This window comes from Lithobates pipiens, unplaced genomic scaffold, assembly GCF_037356315.1.
Source record: "Lithobates pipiens isolate NorthernLeopardFrog02 unplaced genomic scaffold, aLitPip1_a1.2 Scaffold_22, whole genome shotgun sequence".
Taxonomy (NCBI): Eukaryota; Metazoa; Chordata; class Amphibia; order Anura; family Ranidae; genus Lithobates; species Lithobates pipiens.
In genome coordinates, this window is record NW_027507784.1 from 40,478,146 (window position 1) to 40,499,222 (window position 21,077).

The following is a 21,077-nucleotide window of genomic DNA, read 5'->3' on the forward strand; positions in this document are numbered from 1 at the left end:
ACACTCACACCAAAACTTTCCACCTATGGTATTTTTGCATGGTTGGCAGCTATGTAAACAACTGACAGCACTCATGATAAAATTCAGGTTTTATAATGGTGTTTTGGTGCCTACTTGGCAGGTACGACCTGGATGCAGGAGATCATGGACTTCATACTTCAGGAAGGAGATGTGGAGAAGACTCTGAGAGCTCCATGTTTTATCAAAGTGCCGTTTCTAGAGTTGGCGAAAACATGTAAGTGATATTAAAAACGTTGAAACAGTCAACTTTTTTCTTATACTTAAATTTTCCAGATTTTTTTTAGATTAGTTATCTGATGAGCGGTCATTTATTTAAATATAAAGTAGGATGGGCCTTTGATACAATGTGAAGTATGAGGGGGTCTCGATGATATGTTGGCTGCGCTTTCTGTATTCCTAGTATACAGATATTGTCCATCACTGCATTTTCCTTGTTTTTTTTTCAGCTTTAGAGCTTGCTAATACAATGCCATCTCCTCGTCTGCTTAAAACACATTTGTCAGTACACCTCGTGCCACCATCTTTTTGGGAGAAGAATACAAAGGTGAGAGAGCGCCAAGAAACTGCAGTACAAGTCAGGCACTTTTTTTTTCTAAAGGGGCCCTATCATCCACTAATTCATACTTATTAAAATCTCAGTCCAATACCCCAGGGCACATTTAACCCCACCACAGTCCACAGCAGGCCAGCCCAGTAACTAGTTAGTCCCACCCACTTAGTGGAGTAGCCTACCAAAACCCCACCTAAAATTATAGGGAGGTCACCCACTTGCTGCTCCCAATCACGTTAGTGAACATGTAGGCAGGCAGAGGTGGCAGTACATGCTTCAACCTGAAGGTGGCACTGTGCAGTCTCTTTAGGCTGGCAAAGGCCCATTGAAGATTAGTGCCACGTACACATGATCGGACTTTCCGACAGAACCAGAGTCTGTCAGACAGATCGTATGTGGGCCGGCGGACCTAGAAATAAAACTGGCTTCAAATCTTTCCGACGGACTCGAGTCTGGGCGAAAAATCCGGTCGTCTGTGTGCTAGTCCAACGGACTAAAACCGACGCTAGGGCAGCTATTGGCTACGGGCTATGGACTTCCTTATTCTACATCATCACGTTCAAATCCATCGGACTTTTGGAGCGATCGTGTGGGGCCAAGTCCGTTAGTTTGAATGTCCAGTGGACCTCAGTTGCAGGGTCTGTCGGATTGTCCGATGGTCCATCGGAAAGTCCGGTCGTGTGTACGTGACATAATTGACAGAAATCCTATGGGTTACTAAAATCCTGCAAGATTTGGGCAGCCAACCATCTTGACTGAGGATTTCATAAATAGTGGAATTCGTTGTGTCTGCAGTGTGGGAGTTAGATAAGGACAGAGCACCTGCTGGTTAGAGAGAGAATAGGGATAGCATTAGGGAGCAGTACCTGTTGAGCAGCTCTTACAGCACATATGTCAAAAACACAGCACACAGGCCAAATTTGGGCCAATAGACCTTGTCATGTGGCCCTCCCACCCAGTTTTGCAGGCAGAATGTGGTGAATCTCCATTCTGCCACCCGTGTCTCTCACCTTCTGCTCCCACTTCTCACTGTCAGTTGTAAACACAGAAGCCTTCTGTGTTTTCAAGGGACAGCGTTGCTTTCAGTGGCTTCCAGGTGTAACAGATCCCTCACGGCAGGGCACAGTGGGGATAGCACTCCAGAATGTGAGAGTAAGAACAATCTCCCTGCAAGGCCACCCACACAGGGAGGTATAACAGAGCCAAACACACAGGTAGTAGATAGTACCTCCTTCACAGGGTGGTATTAGAGCTGCCTACATAGAGGGTTACTAGAGCCAGGCAAGGTGGGGGGGGTTGGTGTTGCACACTGTGCAAAGTGCACCCCTAAACCCTGGACTCTGTACACAGCGCACACCTGAACTCTGCACTGTGTACTTAAAGCACCAATAAACCCTGCACTCTGTACATAGGGTACCCCTAAACCCTACACTCTGTATGTAGCACACACCTGAACTCTGCACTCTGTGCATAGTGCACCCCTGGAACTCCACTCTGTACATAGCGCACCCCTGAACTCTGCACTCTGTACCTAGCGCACTCCTGAACTCTGCATGTAATGCACTCCTGAACTCTGTGCTCTCTCCGTAGTGCACTCCTGAACTCTGTAAGTAGCATAATCCTGAACACTGCACTCTATACGTAATGGACTCCTGAACTCTGTGCTCTGTACATAGTGCACTCCTGAACTCTGCACTGTGTACATAGCACACTCCTGAACTCTGCACTCTGTACATAGCACACTCCTGAACTCTGCACTCTATACGTAATGCACATACATAATGCACTCCTGAACCCTACACTCTTTATGTAGCGCACCCCAGATACAACCATCCCTTTGGGGGCAACCATACTGCTGATGCGTCCCGTGATGAAATTGAGTTTGATATCCCTGCCTTAGCCTTTGTACACACGGTCGGACATTCTGCCAACCAAATCCGTTAAATTTTGTCCGACGGATTTTGTCCAACGGATTGTGTCCTAAACTGTTGCATACACACGGTCGGACCAAGTTGTCAGAAAATCCGATCGTTCAGAACATGATGATGTTATTTCGTTACGACGGGACTACGTTCACGCTAGTAGCCAATAGCTTTGGTGTAGGAATTTGATCTGAGCATGCGTGGCACTTTGTCCGATCGGAATTCTCTACACATGATCGAAGTATGTCCGATCGGACCAGTTTGTCGGAAAATATTTCCAACAAGTTGGAAAATTGGGTCCGACGGATATTCCGACGGAAACAGTCCGATGCATACCACACACAGTCGGAATATCAGACAAAACGGTCCGATAGGACACATTCCGTCGGAATCTCCGACCGTGTATACAAAGGCTTACAGGGTGTCTTCTCACTCAACTTCATGGAGCAGTCTCCCACTGGCAGCCAGATATCTATATGGACACTTTGGGATCACAGTGTGAACAAGCTATAGCCTCCTTCTAGGGAAGTGCTCCTCTGGCATTCCGTTCTATGTAGTGCTATTGCTGTAATATTACTATTGAAAAGTGCCCAGTGGATAAATAGTGCCCTGTCCTGCCCGAAGAAGTGCATGACCTGTAATATATACAGTATGTGGTGCTATTTGTGTAAATTACCTTAATCCTGTGAACCATCAATTTCTTCAATATAGACAAAGATTATGTTTCCACATGTGTTTAATCAATTCTCTACACTGGGTAGGCACACAAACACTAGGTGTGTTTAGCACTTGAACATTTATTCATTCCAATGGGCAGAATAAATATTCTGATCAAAAGGAGTGAATGAAAGCCCAAACGCTTGATGCGCCTAAAAGTACATAAATGCACTTAAACATGTTTGCAAAACGTGGCCTTTGGCGCATTTTTCATGCTGCCACGAAGAGCTAGGAAAATGCCCAATGTGCGTGAAGCCTATAAATGAAATCATTATAGTTTCTCTAGTTTGTTTTGTATTTCATGTCTTTGTTATATATAGGATTTGAATATTAGTGTACCAAAATTTCTGATCAAGGGTTGCAGAGCCTGCAAACTTCTAGGCTACAGAGGACACAGTTGGTTCTCTTTAATGCAAACCTTTTAGTGAAGAAGTCCTGAAAGCAAGGAACAAAATAAAAGAATGAAACACTTTAAAGAAAGCCTAAAATGGTCGTTATGTAGCATGAATAACCATGATGCATTCTGCTCCTTCAGATTGTCTACGTGGCCAGGAATCCCAAAGACTGCATGGTCTCCTATTATTACTTCCAGAAGTCGGACCAAACATTACCAGACCCCGGGCCCTTTGAGAATTACTTTAATGTATTCCTTTCTGGAAATGGTAAGAGTGCTCACCTGTTCTAATGGGACTATGGCTCAGTGGGTAGCATCTTGGTCTTGGAGTGATAGGGACCAACTTTTGATTCTCACCAAGTCCCGATCTGTGTATTTTCCTCCCGATATATACTGATAGATTTATCTCTGATGGAATAAATTACACTGTAAACTCTTTCGGTAAAGGGGCATTGATTGATCTGAATGGTTCTGCTGTATGAAATAATATACAGTAATTTATTCAAATAAATGTTCCCTATATAAATGAAAATCCATACTCTTTATAACAGAATTAGACAACACTGGTCTTATTAAAAGCCGCTGTAGCACCCTTTACCATAGGTAGGTGCTAGAGGTGAGGGTTTTTGTGATAGCTGCCAGGCAGGTAAATTTAGGCAAGCCTATGCTGCAAGCTAGGCCTGCTTGTGTTTGATCTGGGGGTAGGGAGTGGTTAGTGTAGCAGTGGGTGTGGCCATCTGTGCTTCAGTTCTTGGGTGCCTTCCCTGCTTCCAGGGAGAATGTTCTGGAAGAGGGGCAAGGCTGGGAGCTGGAGTGACAGGGAGCTCATGTAAGGAGCCCTGACAAAACCCCAACTGGAATTGGCAGGGGACAGGCCTTCATAAGCTCAGGTCCAGCCCACTGGAGGGGAGTTGTCGGCTGGGAGACGTGAAGAATGGAGTGTTAGATCGCAGCAGGAGGCCCATCCCCATCTGGGGGGGTGCGCACCTCAGCGGAGGAGCCCAGGAGCTGGGAGGGAGCCTCATACTTACATGGTCATGGAGGACGTGAACAGAGGGGCTGGAGAAGCGATTGGTATGCATGTCCGGTTAAGTTCTTCACCATGGACTCAGGGCAGGAGAAGGTCGGTGAATGAGGCACAGTGGATATCTGGAAGAGGCATTGGATTGATCTGAATAGTTCTGCTGTATGAAATAATGTACAGTAAATTATTCAAATAAATGTTCCCTATATAAATGAAAATCCATACTCTCTATAACAGAATTAGACAACACTGGTCTTATTAAAAGCCGCTGTAGCACCCTTTACCATAGGTAGGTGCTAGAGGTGAGGATTTTTGTGATAGCTGCCAGGCAGGTCAATTTAGGGAGGCCTATGCTGCAAGCTATGCCTGCTCGTTTTTGATCTGGGGGCTGGTTAGTGTAGCAGTGGGTGTGACCACCTGTGCTTCAGTTCTTGGGTGCCTGCCCTGCTTCCAGGGAGAATGTTCTGGAAGAGGGGCAGGGCCTAGAGCTGGAGTGACAGGGAGCTCATGTGAGGAGCCCTGACCAATACCCAACTGGAGGCCGGTACGCATGTCAGGTTAAGTTCTTCACCATGGACTCCGGGCAGAAGAAGGTCGCTGAGTGAGGCACAGTGGATATCTAGAAGAGGCATGCCAGGGGAGCTTGGTGCAAGGCCAAAAGATAGACTGTGGGGTTACGTATCAGATCGATGTGGCCTGCGGGTGTAGGGCTAGCTTGGATCAGTAGTCAACCAACTTTCTAAAGCTGCTAAACTCTAGGCCACCAAGAAGGGGTACTGCAGGCCCCTGGCCTACTAACAGTTCAGCAAGCACCTAGGACCATTCAGAGTGATCTCTCTAATGTGTAGATGATGGGGCGGAAAGACTTACAGGTTACAGTAAAGTTGTGTGCAGGAGGAGAGGAGTCCGGGGAGTAATAGTCTGCAGGAGTTGTGTGCAGAGGAAGAGTAACAGCCTGCAGGAGTTGATGCAGGGGAAGTGACCGTGAATGTTAGAATCCATCAGTTCTTCAAAGCTTAATCTATTCAATGATTCTTTAACTACAATGGCAAAGTGATCTGTCCTATGGACATCCCATATCCTCTTTTCCCAACCAAGTTATATTCCCCAAATAAACAAAAACAAAACAAAGCAAAATGACTGTTCATTGTCTCTGAGAGTGATATATGGAGGTCTGGCAGCAGGGTGATATGGTGGATGATAGTAACTAGTAGCAACCATCTGATACACCGCCTTTGGGGAATCCCTAAAATATGCAGAGAAAGGAGCTTCTAAGTGCAGTAAGTCAGCAATTTGATTGGAAAGCAATGGTTAAAAACACTTACAGGATATCGGAGTAAACAGGCTCATCGATCTATAGGATGCTCTTTGAATAGTATTCCCTGTCACTGCGCTGACCAGCAGCTGCAGAATTGAAGGGTCATGGTGGAACAAAACTATTGCACTTCCGAAACCACCATGGAACAAGCGGCGGAAGTGACTTCAGCAAGGGGGCGGTGATGTGTTTCGGAGCATACTCAGAAGCTCCTTTTTCAAACCTAAGCCCCAGAGTAGGGATGAGCCCGGTGTTCGATTCGAACCCATGTTCGAATCGAACATCGGCCGTTCGTCGAAACCAGAACTTTGTGGGCCGTTTGCATCAAATTCGTGTGATACGAACGGCCCACAATGCACTGCGCCAGTCGCAGTGCCTTGCTGGCTGATGATTGGCCAAGCATGCACTGTGACCCCGCATGCTTGGCCTATCAAAGCACCGGCAGCGAGGAGTTCATAATTGGCCATGGGTTGGATGCCTGTGGCCAATTATAGCTCAGGGGGTTTAGTTCACGCCCCACACTATATAAGGCTGCCAGCGTGGCGGCCTTGTGTAGTGTGTTGCGGCGTTCATAGAGAGAAGGATAGGCAGGGACAGTGTCAGCTGTGCTTTACTTCTTTAGATAGCTCTGTTACAGTGAGTGTAGTGTTCAGGGAGAGAGCAGGATAGGCAGGGACAGTGTCAGCTTTGCTTTGCTTCCTAACCTAGCGTTGTTACAGTGGGTGTAGTGTGCCTCCTGCACAGCATACACCTGAATCTACCCCCTCGTTGCTGGTGTTGTGTAGTTCATTTGTGCAACACAGGCATCTGCCTAACATTAACATAACATATTTTGGGTGCGGGGTTCCCCTTAATATCCATACAAGACCCAAAGGGGCTGGTAAGGGGCTGGTAATGGGCTGGGGTAGGGGGCTGATGGGGTAGCCATGCCATTTTTCTCAAAGATTTTCATCCATATTGCCAGGACAAGACATTATATTAAAGCCGCAAGCAGTTTTAAATGGCTTTTTTTCCTTTACAAATGTAATTTTGTGCAGGGACTGTTCTAAACACGGGAAACACGCGCCACTTCACAGGCATACTACAGACACCCCCCAGGTACGATATTTAAAGGAATATTTCTATATTTTTTCACTTTATGCATCATTAAAATGACTGCTCCAGAAAAAAACGTCAGTTTTTACAACTTCTTTTTGCATTGATACATGTCCCCTGGGGCAGGACCCGGGTCCCCAAACCCTTTTTAGGACAATAACTTGCATATTGGCCGTTATAATTAGCACTTTAGATTTCAAACGTTCGCGTCCATTGTAATAATAGGATTCTAACGTTCATGCGAACTTTCGGTCCGTTCGCAGGTTCTGGTGCGAACCGAACCGGGGGGGGGGGGGGTGGGGGGTGCTCATCATCCCTACCCCAGAGTAATGAGCCAGCTTTTAGAGGGCGAGGGGGCTAGGAACAGGTCATGGGACAGACCAATAAGCATATGGATTGGAGGGAACAATGTAACGTGCCGATCAAGCTATGGGAAAGGATGGAACAAGCTGACGGCATGGAACATGAGAAGATATCCTTGCATGCTACGGTGGTTACGGAAGTGCATCGGCTATTTTGATACCTCGGGACCCTTCGTTTATGCAGCTGCTGGTTGGCACAGTGACAGGGAATACCATCCCAGGAGCACCCTATAGATCGATGAGCCTGTTTACTTCAAAATCGTGTAAGTGTTTTTAGCCGTTGCTTTCCAATAAAATTGCTGACTTACTGCACTTAGAAGTACTTTTCTCTGCAAGTGTTTGTTTAACCAGAGCCTGCTTCTCTCCTGTAAGGGCTGCTACAGTATCTCACAAAAGTGAGTACACCCCTCACATTTTTGTAAATATTTTCTTCTATCTTTTCATGTGACAACACTGAAGAAATGACACTTGTCTACAATGTAAAGTAGTGAGTGTACAGCTTGTATAAGAGTGTAAATTTGCTGTCCCCTCAAAATAACTCAACACACAGCCATTAATGTCTAAACCACTGGCAACAAAAGTGAGTACACCCCTAAGTGAAAATATCCAAATTGGATCCAATTAGTCATTTTCCATCCCCGCTGTCATGTGAATTGTTAGTGTTACAAGGTCTCAGGTGTGAATGGGGAGCAGGTGTGTTAAATTTGGTGTTATCGCTCTCACTCTCTCATACTGGTCACTGGAAGTTCAACACGGCACCTCATGGCAAAGAATTCTCTGAGGATCTGAAAAAAAGAATTGTTGCTCTACATAAAGATGGCCTAGGCTATAAGAAGATTGCCAAGACCCTGAAACTGAGCTGCAGCACGGTGGCCAAGACCATACAGCGGTTTAACAGGACAGGTTCCACTCAGAACAGGCCTTGTCATGGTCCACCAAAGAAGTTGAGGTCACGTGCTCAGCGTCATATCCAGAGGTTGTCTTTGGGAAATAGATGTATGAGTGCTGCCAGCATTGCTGCAGAGCTTGAAGGGGTGGGGGGTCAGCCTGTCAGTGCTCAGACCATATGCTGCACATTGCATCAAATTGATCTGCATGGCTGTTGTCCCAGAAGGAAGCCTCTTCTAAATATGATGCACAAGAAAGCAAACAGTTTGCTGAAGACAAGCAGACTAAGTACATGGATTACTGGAACCATGTCCTGTCATTTGATGAGACCAAGATAAACTTATTTGGTTCAGATGGTAACAAGCGTGTGTGGCAGTAACCAGGTGAAGAGGACAAAGACAAGTGTGTCTTGCCTACAGTCAAGCATGGTGGTGGGAGTGTCATGGTCTGGTGCTGCATGAGTGCTGCCGGCACTGGGGAGCTACAGTTCATTGAGGGAACCATGAATGCCAACATGTACTGTGACATACTGAAGCAGAGCATAATCTCCTCCCTTCAGAAACTGGGCTGCAGGGAAGTATTCCAACATGATAAGGACCTCAAACACACCTCCAAGAGGACCACTGCCTTGCTAAAGAAGCTGAGGGTAAAGGTGATGGACTGGCCAAGCATGTCTCCAGACCTAAACCCTATTGAGCATCTGTGGGGCATCCGCAGCTGGAGTAGCGCAAGGTCTCTAACATAAACCAGCTCTGTGATGTCATCATGGAGGAGGGGAAGAGGACTCCAGTGCCAACCTGTGAAGCTCTGGTGAACTCCATGCCCAAGAGGGTTAAGGCAGTGCTGGAAAATAATGGTGGCCACACAAAATATTGACTCTTTGGGCCCAATTTGGACATTTTCACTTAGGCCGCGTACACACGCGCGGACTGTTCGCCCAACTTTGTCCGTCCAACAGTTTCGGCAAACAGTCCGCTCAAACTTAGCATGGACGGACATGGCCACACACGACGAACGAACAGTTTGCTGAAACCGTGCGCGATGACGTGAACGGCACGTACGACGGGACGAAAAATACGACGTCCTATACACTGCATTATAGCTTTCGGCGTGAAAATCCTTTCTGAGCATGCGTGCAACTTTGTTTGACGAACAAGCCTACACACGAGCGGACTGTTCCTTGTTTCAGCGGACAGTTTTACGGAATTTCCGAAAAACCTTGTTCGTCCAACTGTCCGCTGAAACTGTCCGCTGAAAGCCCACACACGAGCGGACTGTCCGCCCAAACACTGTTCAGCGGACAAAGTTGGGCGAACAGTCCGCCCGTGTGTACGCGGCCTTAGGGGTGTACTCACTTTAGTTGCCAGCAGTTTAGACATTAATGGCTGTGTGTTGAGTTATTTTGAGAGGACAGAAAATTTACACTGTTATACAAGCTGTACACTCACTACTTTACATTGTAGTCAAGTGTCATTTCTTCAGTGTTATCACATGAAAAGATATATTAAAACGTTTACAAAAATATGAGGGGTGTACTATTTGGTAATAGTGGTATTCTGATCACCACTTTAAGGGCAGCGTTTTTCCCACTGGTTGCCAATGTAATTGCCATTTCTCCCCACTGGCCCCAATGACTTGATTTACCACTTGCCGACCATGCTATAGCCGAATCCCGCTCTCAATCACTTCCAAGAACGTCCATGACCCGAGGGTCCAGGGGACCAGGCGCATCACGGATCACAGTAAACGGGCGCTGATAGAGGCCGTTTACCACGTGATCGCTCTGTCAAATGACGGAACGGTCACCACTGAAATGGATGAGAACTATAAATTAGTTCTTGGTTATCTGCTGCTATTCCTAATTAAAAAGTATAAATGTGCAGCACATTAGAAGTAAACACTCTCTGAGATATGTTCAGCTCAGGCTACTTCTAAATACTGATTTATTGGTGGGCGGTGTTAATATTTTATACAGAAAGATACGTCATTGCTATGTCAGTCTAATTGGTACATCTCATTGGTTACAATACAAGAGAAATGAAGAAACTTGATGCTTGAAGTTTTGTTGAAGCTGGTTCCCTTATCTCGAATGCATTCCTCTAACGCGTGGGATGTGGGGGGTAGACGCCATCTTGGCTCCGAACAGAAAGTCAATCTGTATATTACATAATAAGTAAGGAACATGTATATACATAAGCAAATAGACATTTTCTGATTATCATTATGTACATTGGATTCCTTAACAGTCCCCCCTAAAATGGCTATTTTCTTCTGTCCCTCATCTAAAAGGTCCTACTCACCTGGCTCATTCTCCTCAGCAACTCTTTTAGGCTGTATATAGAGTTGGGCAGCAACTAGTTCACTACCCCCCTCGATACAGCTGGAGAAGGGCAATCAGGTGCTATCTACCCCTATAACCCTATAGGATTGTGAGATTTTGGACAGGGAGTGACTGTAGAGGAGTGAAGGGTTTGTCACCCTCCATCATAAGAGGGTCCTCTTCTTCTTGGTGGAGAAATGTAGGTGGGCTGTTGTCTACAGCCTTGCTCATTAACTTCTTTACGAAAGGTAGAATACAGCATACAATCGGGGGGTAAAAGAACCAGGATTATTAGTACCGTTACCCCTATCTGGGCGAGCACCTTCTGCCACCCACTCATCTAGCTAAAATATTGATCCCATGGGTCTGTAATACCGGAGTTCTTCTTCAACTCCAATGACAAATCTTCTAATTTCTTTATAGCTAAAGTTACTTTACCATTTGGGCCGGTATTATCAGGAATGTAGGTGCAACAGGTTCCCGTTTTTCCTATTTTTACAGACACTTCCTTTCTCAGCTAACAGCATGTCTAAGGCCATCCGGTTCTGGAATGTCATGTAGGAAGTAGGGGGTAACTGGCCAGCAATTCCCTGGCTTTGAATTCATCAGGGACCCCCCTTGGGACCCCTATAGCATCTATGTACACATGAGGGTCAAAGCTTCCTCCTCTGACTATATGCTGGGTCAGTGTATGTATCAGGGGTATCTTCTGCTAGGATATGGAGGGGCGTAATCACCTTTTCAAGGGCACATTCACCGGTCCAGATACCCTCTAATCTGGTCCTATGTTCCAACCCACTGTCCCTCCCAGGAACCACAATTCTGGCCCCAGTAACTGTCTGTAAACACACATATATATCCTTACCATCAGGGATGTCACTGTACCAATGGCATTGCCATGAAAGAGTCAAACAGACAAGGTACTATGTCACAGTAATCAAAGGTAAAGGTGGTCACATGTGTACCTGAAGAGTTGTACCAAAATGTAATTATGTTATAATTTTTTGTGATGACACCTCCTGGGCCTCCCCTCTAGACCAAACAGAAAAAGGATATGCAGCATGGTCGTCATGAAGTGGGCGGGATCTTGTCCTCGGGGGTGGAGCTTTCTTGCAGTGGGAAGCGTGTATTCAGGTATTCTTCCCGGCCAATTCCACTGAGGTGGCTGTGGTCAGCAAAACTTGGAATGGACCATCATATCTGGGTTCAAGAGAATGTTTTCTCACAAATTTCTTTACCAGCCCCCAATCTCCAGGCAGTAGTTGGTGTGTTCCTGTATCTAATTCAGGATCTGGAATGGAAGAAAACACCTGGACATGCATTTGGGTTAATTCTCGTGATAATGAGGTCACATAATTAGTCAACACATCAGATTGCAACTGTAACTGTTGTGGAAAGTGACAGCCAAGTCTGGGGCTGAACCAAACTAAATTTTATAAGGGGATAGGGCATATTTCCCCCGGGGTGTGTGTCTGACACTGAACAGGGCAATGGGCAAACTGTCTGGCCGACTCATGTTAGTCTTTTGGGCCATCTTTAACATCCTGTTTTTCTAGTGTCCCTTTCATCCTTTCTACCTTCCCGCTACTTTGGGGGTGGTAAGGGGTGTGTAGAGCCAACTGAACCCCCAGTGCTGCCCTAATCTTTTGTAAGGGTTGCTGTGAAGGCTGGGCCTGATCGCTCTCTATCACCTCTGGGACCTCAAATCTACATACTATCTCACTCAGTAGTTCCTTAGCTGTGGTCCTGGCAGTCATGTCCACCTCCACTAGGGGGCGTATTCGAATCTGTCACTCCTTTGGCATTTGGGAGTGATCAATTTGTATCCTCTGGAAGGGGTATGGAATTTTTGCCAGGTGCTTCTTCTGTGCCTTTTCTGTACATTCTGGGTTACATTTGTTGCAGATAGTGCATGATCTGCAGAAGTTGTTGGTCAATGAAGTAACTCATAAGTTCATAAGCGTCTTTGTCAAGTGGGCAGTTCCATTTGCCCATTGCACCATGGCTGGGTACATACTCCTGGGTAGACAAGGCTTCTTGTTGCACTCGAATAGTCCATCTCTGAGAGTTCCTCCTCTCCGTTTTCCAGCTTTTCTTCTCATCCGGACTTGCTACTTCCTGTAATTATTTCAGATAAACTCTGTCCACTGGGAGAGTCTGTAGGATAAGCACAGGGTGGTCTTCTTCTACCACCCTGCTGTCCACTTCCCATGGAACACTGGCTGTCTGTTTGGCAGCTGAATCGTCTAGATTGCCTCGAGCTTCCTTCGAGTTTAGTTTGTCGTGTGCTTTACTTTAGAATAGTCACTTGGGTTGGGAGAAGCAGGGCGTCCAAGTCCTTGATGGCTGAGCTATGTTTCACAGGTGTTCCTGCAGCCATCAGGAACCCTCTGTCCTTCCAGATAACACCAAAATCATGGGCAACGCTGAAAGCATATCTTGAGTCCGTATGAATGTTGGCTCTTTTTCCCTCTGCCAATTTACATGCTGTAGTAAGTGCTTGCAGCTCTGCCACCTGTGCAGACATCACCGGCGGTAAGGTTTCAGTTTGGAGAACCGAGTTTTCAGTGGTGACCTGGATCCTGCAGGGGTATTTCACTCACGGTGGGGAGATGCGTGGTTTCCAGCCGCATTCGTTCGATGCAGTTATGGGGTGACAAGTCAAGACTCGACTTCTCCTCCTTTCCCCCCTCGAGAAGTGGAAGTAGGGTGGTAGGTTTCGGTGTTTGACAACGTAATAGAGTAATGCTGTCTAGAAGGTAGAAACACAGGAGTCTCAAGTGTCTGGCAATGGACAGATGTTTCGGCTGGATCTTGGTGGAGTATGGGAGCAATGTCATGGGGAGCAAGCAGAACGAGGCAGAGTCCGAGAGCCAAGTCCAAAGTTTTGTCAAACAAGGCTTGTGCAGCAAAGACAGCTCACAGACACGATGGGCCTCCTCTTGCTATCGCATCCAGCCGACAGGAATAATATCCTATAGGGCGTAGGCAGATGCCGTGTGATTGGGTGAGTACACCTGTAGCATGTCCCAGATGTTCGGATACAAAGGGCTTGAACGTTTTGTCGTAGTCTGGGAGCCCTAGCACCAAAGATGGTGTGCTTGAAGGCCTCAAAGTTGGATATTGCTTCAGGAGACATCTGGAAGGGGTCTGCTTTCAGGGCATCATACAAAGCTTGCATCAGTAGGGAGCCTTCTGGAATCCATGCTCTGCAATACGAAATTAGTCCAAGGAAGGAATGAAGGGGCTTCTGGCCTTGTGGCAGTGGGATGTCAGAGATTGCTTTCACCCTGTCTTCAGTGAGGTGTCTTGTCCCATGGGACAAGACAGTGTCCAAGAACAATTACAGATGTTGAGCACCACTGCAATTTGGGCTTTGAGGCTTCGCAACCCTGTGTGGCAAGATAGCCCAACTGGCTTTCTGAGGTGACTTCAACAGTGGGTAAGTCGGCTGCACAGTGGAGAAGGTCATCAACATATTGGAGGAGAATCACTTCCAGGTGATCCTCTTGTTATGTGTCAAGGATGATAGCCGTAGCATTTGCAAACTAGCTTGGAGAGTTCTGTGCCCCTTTTTGGCATAACTGTCTGGGTACGTTGCTGCTTCTTTTCGTGGGAGAAGGCAAAGAGGTACCTGCAGGAAGGATGCAGGGGTACACTGTAGAATGCATTTGCCAGGTCCACCACAGTGAAGTACTCAGCCATTGGAGGTACAGCTGATAATAAGGTATGTGGATTTGGCACAATTGGGGTGTCCAACACTGTGACTTTGTTAATTGCTCGCAGATCCTGCACCATCCTGTATCTGTCAGGTTCTCCCTTAGGTGTTTTCTTCTTGACAGGAAAAAGAGGTGTATTACATGGTGAGGTACAGGGGATCAAGGCCCCATTCTGGACCAAGGCAGCTACATGTTTCGAGATAGCTTCTGATTGCGCCAACTTAAGTGGGTATTGTGGTTTCCGGGGCAATGATGCGCCCTCTTTGAGCTTGACTGAAACTGGTGGCACTTTTAAGTGACCAATGTCTTCCGGGCCTGTGGACCATAGACACGCAGGAATTCTGTCAAGTACTTCCTGTGGTATTGAACTTGGAGTTATTGCTCCATGAAGTGTCATCAGGAGAGGCAGAGAATACAAAGCAGATGAGTCTTCCAAGGATAGGGGAGTATGTAACTTCACCCCCCCCCCCTTCAGGTGTGAAGATGATTGACGCCTGTAGTCTGGACAGCACATCAGCTCCTTGTAGATTCAAGGGACATGTAGAGGACACCACAAATCTGGTAAGCAAATCAGGAAATGTCCTCACTTGGAGAGGCTCAGTGAGTGGACTGGAGCGGGGCACCCCATCCACTCCCACGCAGGGAACATCAATAGTGGAAAGGAAAGAATTATCAGGCAGGTCCTCAGCCCTCAACACACTCCTGGCTGCACTCATGTCAATGAGAAAAGTGGTAGGTTTTCCTTGTATAGGTAACGTGACCTTTTCTAGGGGTCCCCCAGTCTCATTTGAGGACACTGTCATAAGGGGTGACACGGGTTTTCTCATTTCCTAGCATGAGTTGGGGCGTGGTGGTGAAGGTCCATGTCCACGTTGCCCTTCGCGGGGATCCCTGTCATGTCTCAGATGTCTTGGGGCTCTGCATACTCTTCTGATGTGACCCCGCTTCCCACAGTTGTAACAGATGATCTTTTCCCTGGTATTGGGCAGTGGTGGTGGACGAGTGTAGGCAGGATCTTCGTCTTGTGTTACCATGAGGGGCGTTGGTTTTTTTTTTTTTTGGTTTTCTATCCCTCTGGCCACCAACAGTAAATTGGACATTTTCATTGAGCGATATTCAGGGCGGGCCACCATCAGGCTTTTTCCTGATATCCTCTCTGAGTCCTGAGACAAAAGCAGATGATAACACGTGTGTGTGTGTGTGTCTTTTCATAGAGGGAGAAGCCCAGATGTTCAAAGGCCTGTATGAGTCTAGCATGATACTTCTCCACAGACTCCCCTTTATCTTGGGCAATATCTTGGATTGTGGTGGTCTGATCTGCCAATTTCTCCTTTGCCCAGTCGCGGAGTTGTGCACAGAACTCCAAGCCTGAGGTATAAGAAGTGGCACTTGCCAGGCAGGCATCATTGAAGGCTGTCTGCATGACTGGCCAAAAGACATGTCCTGCTTTAATTTGGCATAGGCTGATCAAGTCTCTCCAGGCAGCTGAGTAAGCTTCTTGTATCTGCACTATCCTGCGGTAGAAGAGCATTGGCTGTTTCTCTGGGTCAGGCAGACTTGTCACTAAGGTTGCTGCTTGTGATGGGGTAAAAGCGACGTACATCACCAGTGCCCCTTCTGGTAACCGAGACTGGTGTTGAGGCGGGGGCTGAGAATGGGCACTGTTTCTCATGGTTGTCAGCATATGTTTGAGATCCTCTCGGAACTATGAGTCCGGAGCCGGATTAGGGGTTAAATCAGCAGGTGGCCTTGCTGCCTGTTGTTGGTCTTCCCACTCGGACGCTTCTTCATCATTAACATATCCGGCCTGTGAAGGTAGTGCTTCCATATTAGGGAGGACAGGTGTGTGGTAGGAACCATCCTGGTTTAAAACGGGAAGAACTGGTTATATGCCATGGCTGGGCCTATTGGGTGTACCAAAATGGCCGCCGGCAGTAAGTGCACTGGGCTGTGCCTGAAGCGAGGGCTTGGGTGTACCAAGATGGCCGCCTGGGAGTGGTCACAGTGGGTTATGCTCGGGTTGGGGTGGTGAGAAGGGAGTGGGCGTTAGTTGTCCCTCTCCTCCTTCGTTCCAGTTTTTTGTATATGGGGGTGGTACAGCCACATTTAACTCTGTGATACACATACATCCTCTTCTATCCAACCTTCTTTGTGCAATGCCCTTGCCGTCCTGAACCATGCTTCTGCCACATCCAATAAGCCGTTATCACACATAGCGCCTCTTTTTTTTTTCTCTCATCAGCACATGCCATTCCTCTGCTTCTTACAACATCTTCTCTCTTCTTCTAATATCACATTCTAGCATTCCCTTCTCTCTCTCTCTCTCTCTCTCTTTTTTTCAGCGGACGGCTTAAGAGGAGAATACAGGCAACAAAGTGGTTAATACTCCTCTGACTGCTGTCTTATCAAAGAATTCCTAGGGTGGGGGCTCGCATCTCTGCGAGAGATCTGTCTCCTCGCACACTCCTGACTATTCTATCTCTTCGAGGGTCAAAACTATCACGTCAGAGGTGGTGTGGAGCAGTGGCTTATGGCCCAACTGATCCTTCAGGTAGCCACTTTCTCTCACTGTCACCCTCTTCGTGTATATCAAACAGTAATGGACAAATACACACACACAGGACATGACACCTGACACTCTTTGAACTGCAAAGATAGCTCTCGGGAAAAGCTCACCTGAGTCACAAGACTGCCAAATTCCAGCTAGCCTTCTTTCAAACTGCCCTCATTCACAGTTTGAGCTAAACCCTCAGGACAGCTTTCCCGAGCAGAACATTCATAGACGTTTCGCAAGACTGCCACATCCGCAAGTCTTCTTTCAAACTGCCCTCATTCACAGTTTGAGATTAACCCTCAGAGGTCCTACACAGCCAACCTCGAGTAACCCCATCTATAAATGCCTGCAGAATTCCACCCCACCACCGGAGACACAATCTAGGGGTGAGGATGGACACACGCCTGCAGCTGCACTTTCAGTCTGCTAAATTTGCAGCCCTTCAGAATGACAGACACTGAACAGATAATAGTCAGCAGAAAACCATTAGCAGGTTCGTTAAAACGGCTTCAGGCGAGAAATAAGTTACCTGCCTCTTTGAACAATCGAAAGGAGCCAACAAGACCAAATCAACCAGCCAAACCAGAGAGGTCGTACAAATGGTAAGGATAAATATGCTTACCGTACTGTTAGGGCTGCGCGCTTAACCCCCTTCTCTGATCTGGCCAGCCGTTCAGTCCTGGAATGCGGTCTCCCTTCGATTGAAGCCTGAAAGCCCCCGCAGATTTGGGCGCCAGTTGAAATGGATGAGAACTATAAATTAGTTCTTGGTTATCTGCTGCTATTCCTAATTAAAAAGTATAAATGTGCAGCACAATAGAAGTAAACACTCTCTGAGATATGTTCAGCTCAGGCTACTTCTAAATACTGATTTATTGGTGGGCGGTGTTAATATTTTATACAGAAAGATACGTCATTGCTATGTCAGTCTAATTGGTACATCTCATTGGTTACAATACAAGAGAAATGAAGAAACTTGATGCTTGAAGTTTGGTTGAAGCTGGTTCCCTTATCTCGAATGCATTCCTCTAACGCGTGGGATGTGGGGGGTAGACGCCATCTTGGCTCCGAACAGAAAGTCAATCTGTATATTACATAATAAGTAAGGAACATGTATATACATAAGCAAATAGACATTTTCTGATTATCATTATGTACATTGGATTCCTTAACAACCACTAGTAAACAAACCAGCATCACGTCCGGTTCCTCTCTCCCCTTCCCGTACCTATTGGTACAGTGTGAGGGGAGAGGGGAGAGATTGGTGGCAGCAGCGCTGTGGGATGGATGTGTAGCGCCCACAGCACTGCTCAGTGCGCATTCAAGTCATCCGTACCCATCCATACTCAGCATACTCATCCATCCATCCATACTCACCCATCCATACTCAGCATACTCATCCATCCATGCTCACCCATCCATACTCAGCATACTCATCCATCCAACCATGCTCACCCATCCATGCTCACCCATTCATGCTCAGCATATTCATCCATCCATCCATACTCAGCATACTCATCCATCCAACCATGCTCACCCATCCATACTCAGCATACTCAGCCATCCATCCATGCTCACCCATCCATACTCAGCCATCCATACTCAGCCATCCATACTCAGCATACTCAGCCATCCATCCATACTCATCCATCCATCCATGCTCACCCATCCAAACTCAGCATACTCATCCATCCATCCATACTTACCCATCCATACTCACCCATCCATACTCAGCATACTCATCCATCCATCCATGCTCACCCATCCATACTCAGCCATCCATGCTCAGCATACTCACCCATCCATACTCAGCCATCCATACTCAGCATACTCAGCCATCCATCCATGCTCACCCATCCATACTCAGCATACTCATCCATCCAACCATACTCATCCATCCATCCATACTCACCCATCCATACTCAGCATACTCATCCATTCATCCATACTCACCCACCCATCCATACTCACCCATCCATACTCACCCATCCATACTCAGCATACTCATCCATCCATCCATACTCATCCATCCATCCATACTCACCCATCCATACTCAGCATACTCATCCATCCATCCATACTCACCCATCCATACTCAGCATACTCATCCATCCATGCTCACCCATCCATACTCAGCATACTCATCCATCCATCCATGCTCACCCATCCATACTCAGCATACCCATCCATGCTCAGCATACTCATCCATCCATGCTCAGCCATCCATCCATCCTCAGCAATACTCATCCATCCCCATCCATAATTAGCCATACCCATTCATACTCAGTCATACTCAGTCATATGTGTAATTATATGTGTAATTTATGCTCCAAGAATGCCTGATGGCGCTCCCTGCATGTTGGGCTTCTGTATGTGGCCACACTATGTAAATGTCTCACACATGTGGTATTGCCATACTCAGGAGGAATAGTAGAATGTGTTTTGGGGTGTAATTTGTGCTATGCATATGCTGTGTGTGAGAAATAACCTGCTAATATAACAATTTTGTGAAAAATGACTCTTACTAAATACCTTGGAATGTCTACTTTCCAAAAGGGGTCATTTGGGGGGTATTTGTACTTTCCTGGCTTGTTAGGATCTCAAGTAATGAGATAGGCCGTCAGTGCTTCAGGTGTGATCAATTTTCAGATATTGGCACCATAGCTTGTGGACTCTATAACTTTCACAAAGACCAAATAATATCCACCAATTTGGGTTATTTTTACCAAAGATATCTAGCGGTATAAATTTTGGCCAAAATATATGAAGAAAAATTACTAATTTGCAAACGTTTATAACAGAAACAAAGAAAAATGTATTTTTTTACAGAATTTTCGGTCTGTTTCTTTTGTAGCGCAAAAAAAAAAAAAAGACAGCAGTAATTAACCACTTACCGACCAGCGCACACCGATGTACGTCCTATTTTTGAAGAGGGATATCTCAGTAACGGCAGCAGCTGCTGCCACAACCGAGATATCCATCTCTTCAGGCGCCGGTTGTCTGTACGATAACGGAGGTCTCCGCGGCGGATTCGCCGCGAGATCACCGCTATCGGCGGTGGGAGAGGTGCCACTCCCCTCCCGCCACCCTCCCACACCTTCCGCAACTTACCGGAGCCGTTGGTAGCGGCGGAGGCGATCGGGTCCTTTTCCTAGCTGGGTATGGAGACAAGTGAGGCTAAGATGGCCCCCACTCGTCTCTATACCATAGGAGGGCGGAAGCGATGTCAAAACGTCACTTCCGCCCATACCTCTTAAAGGTATATTTTTTTTAAATGTCATTTTTTTTTTTTTTGCATTTTAGTCCAAATATGAGATCTGAGGACTTTTTGACCCCAGATCTCATATTTAAGAGGACCTGTCATGCTTTTTTCTATTACAAGGGATGTTTACATTTCTTGTAATAGGAATAAAAGTGATCCATTTTTTTTTTAAAACAGTGTAAAAATAAATAAAATCAATTAAAATAAATAAGAAAAAAAAAAGGTTTTAAAAAACACCCCGTCACGACGAGCTTGCGCACAGAAGCGAGCGCATACGTGAGTAGCGCCCGCATATGAAAACAGTAGTCAAACCACACATGTGAGGTATTGCTGCGATCGGTAGAACGAGAGCAACAATTTTAGCCCTAGATCTCCTCTGAAACGCAAAAAATGCAACCTGTAGAATTTTTAAAATGTCGCTTATGGAGATTTATGAGGCTAAAAGTTTGACCCCATTCCACGAGCGGGCGCAATTTTGAAGCGTGACATGTTGGGTATCAATTTACTCGGCATACCATTATATTTCACAATATAAAAATTGGGCTAATTTTACTGTTGTCTAATTTTTTTATTCAAAAAAGTGAATTTTTTCCAAAAAAAGTGCGCTTGTAAGACCGCTGCGCAAATACGGTGTGAAAAAAAGTATTTCAATGACCGCCATTTTATTCTCTAGGGTGTTAGAAAAAAAAACAATATAAAATGTTTTGGGGGTTCTAAGTAATTTTCTAGCAAAAAACAAAACAGTTTTAAACATGTAAACACCAAATCTGAAAAAAAAGGCCTGGTCCTTAAAGTGGGGTACCCCCTAAAAAAAAAAAAATTAAAAGTCAGCAGCTACAAATACTGCAGCTGCTGGCTTTTAATAATCGGACACTTACCTGCCCCAGGGTCCAGCGATGCGGGGGAATGAAGCCCCCAACTCGCTCCCCGCTCC

General features: G+C 46.3%; 1 protein-coding gene across 2 annotated transcripts in view; it reads left to right on the forward strand.

Annotated features, from left to right (window-relative positions):
* Nucleotides 1–21,077, forward strand: part of LOC143923640 (sulfotransferase 1C1-like) — a 61,104-nt gene that overhangs the window by 31,983 nt on the left and 8,044 nt on the right. For both annotated transcript variants that reach the window (XM_077447448.1, XM_077447449.1), the window contains 3 exons: nucleotides 122–235; nucleotides 468–565; nucleotides 3,746–3,872. In XM_077447448.1, coding sequence (XP_077303574.1) covers nucleotides 122–235; nucleotides 468–565; nucleotides 3,746–3,872 — 339 coding nt within the window. The remainder of the gene's footprint in view (nucleotides 1–121; nucleotides 236–467; nucleotides 566–3,745; nucleotides 3,873–21,077) is intronic.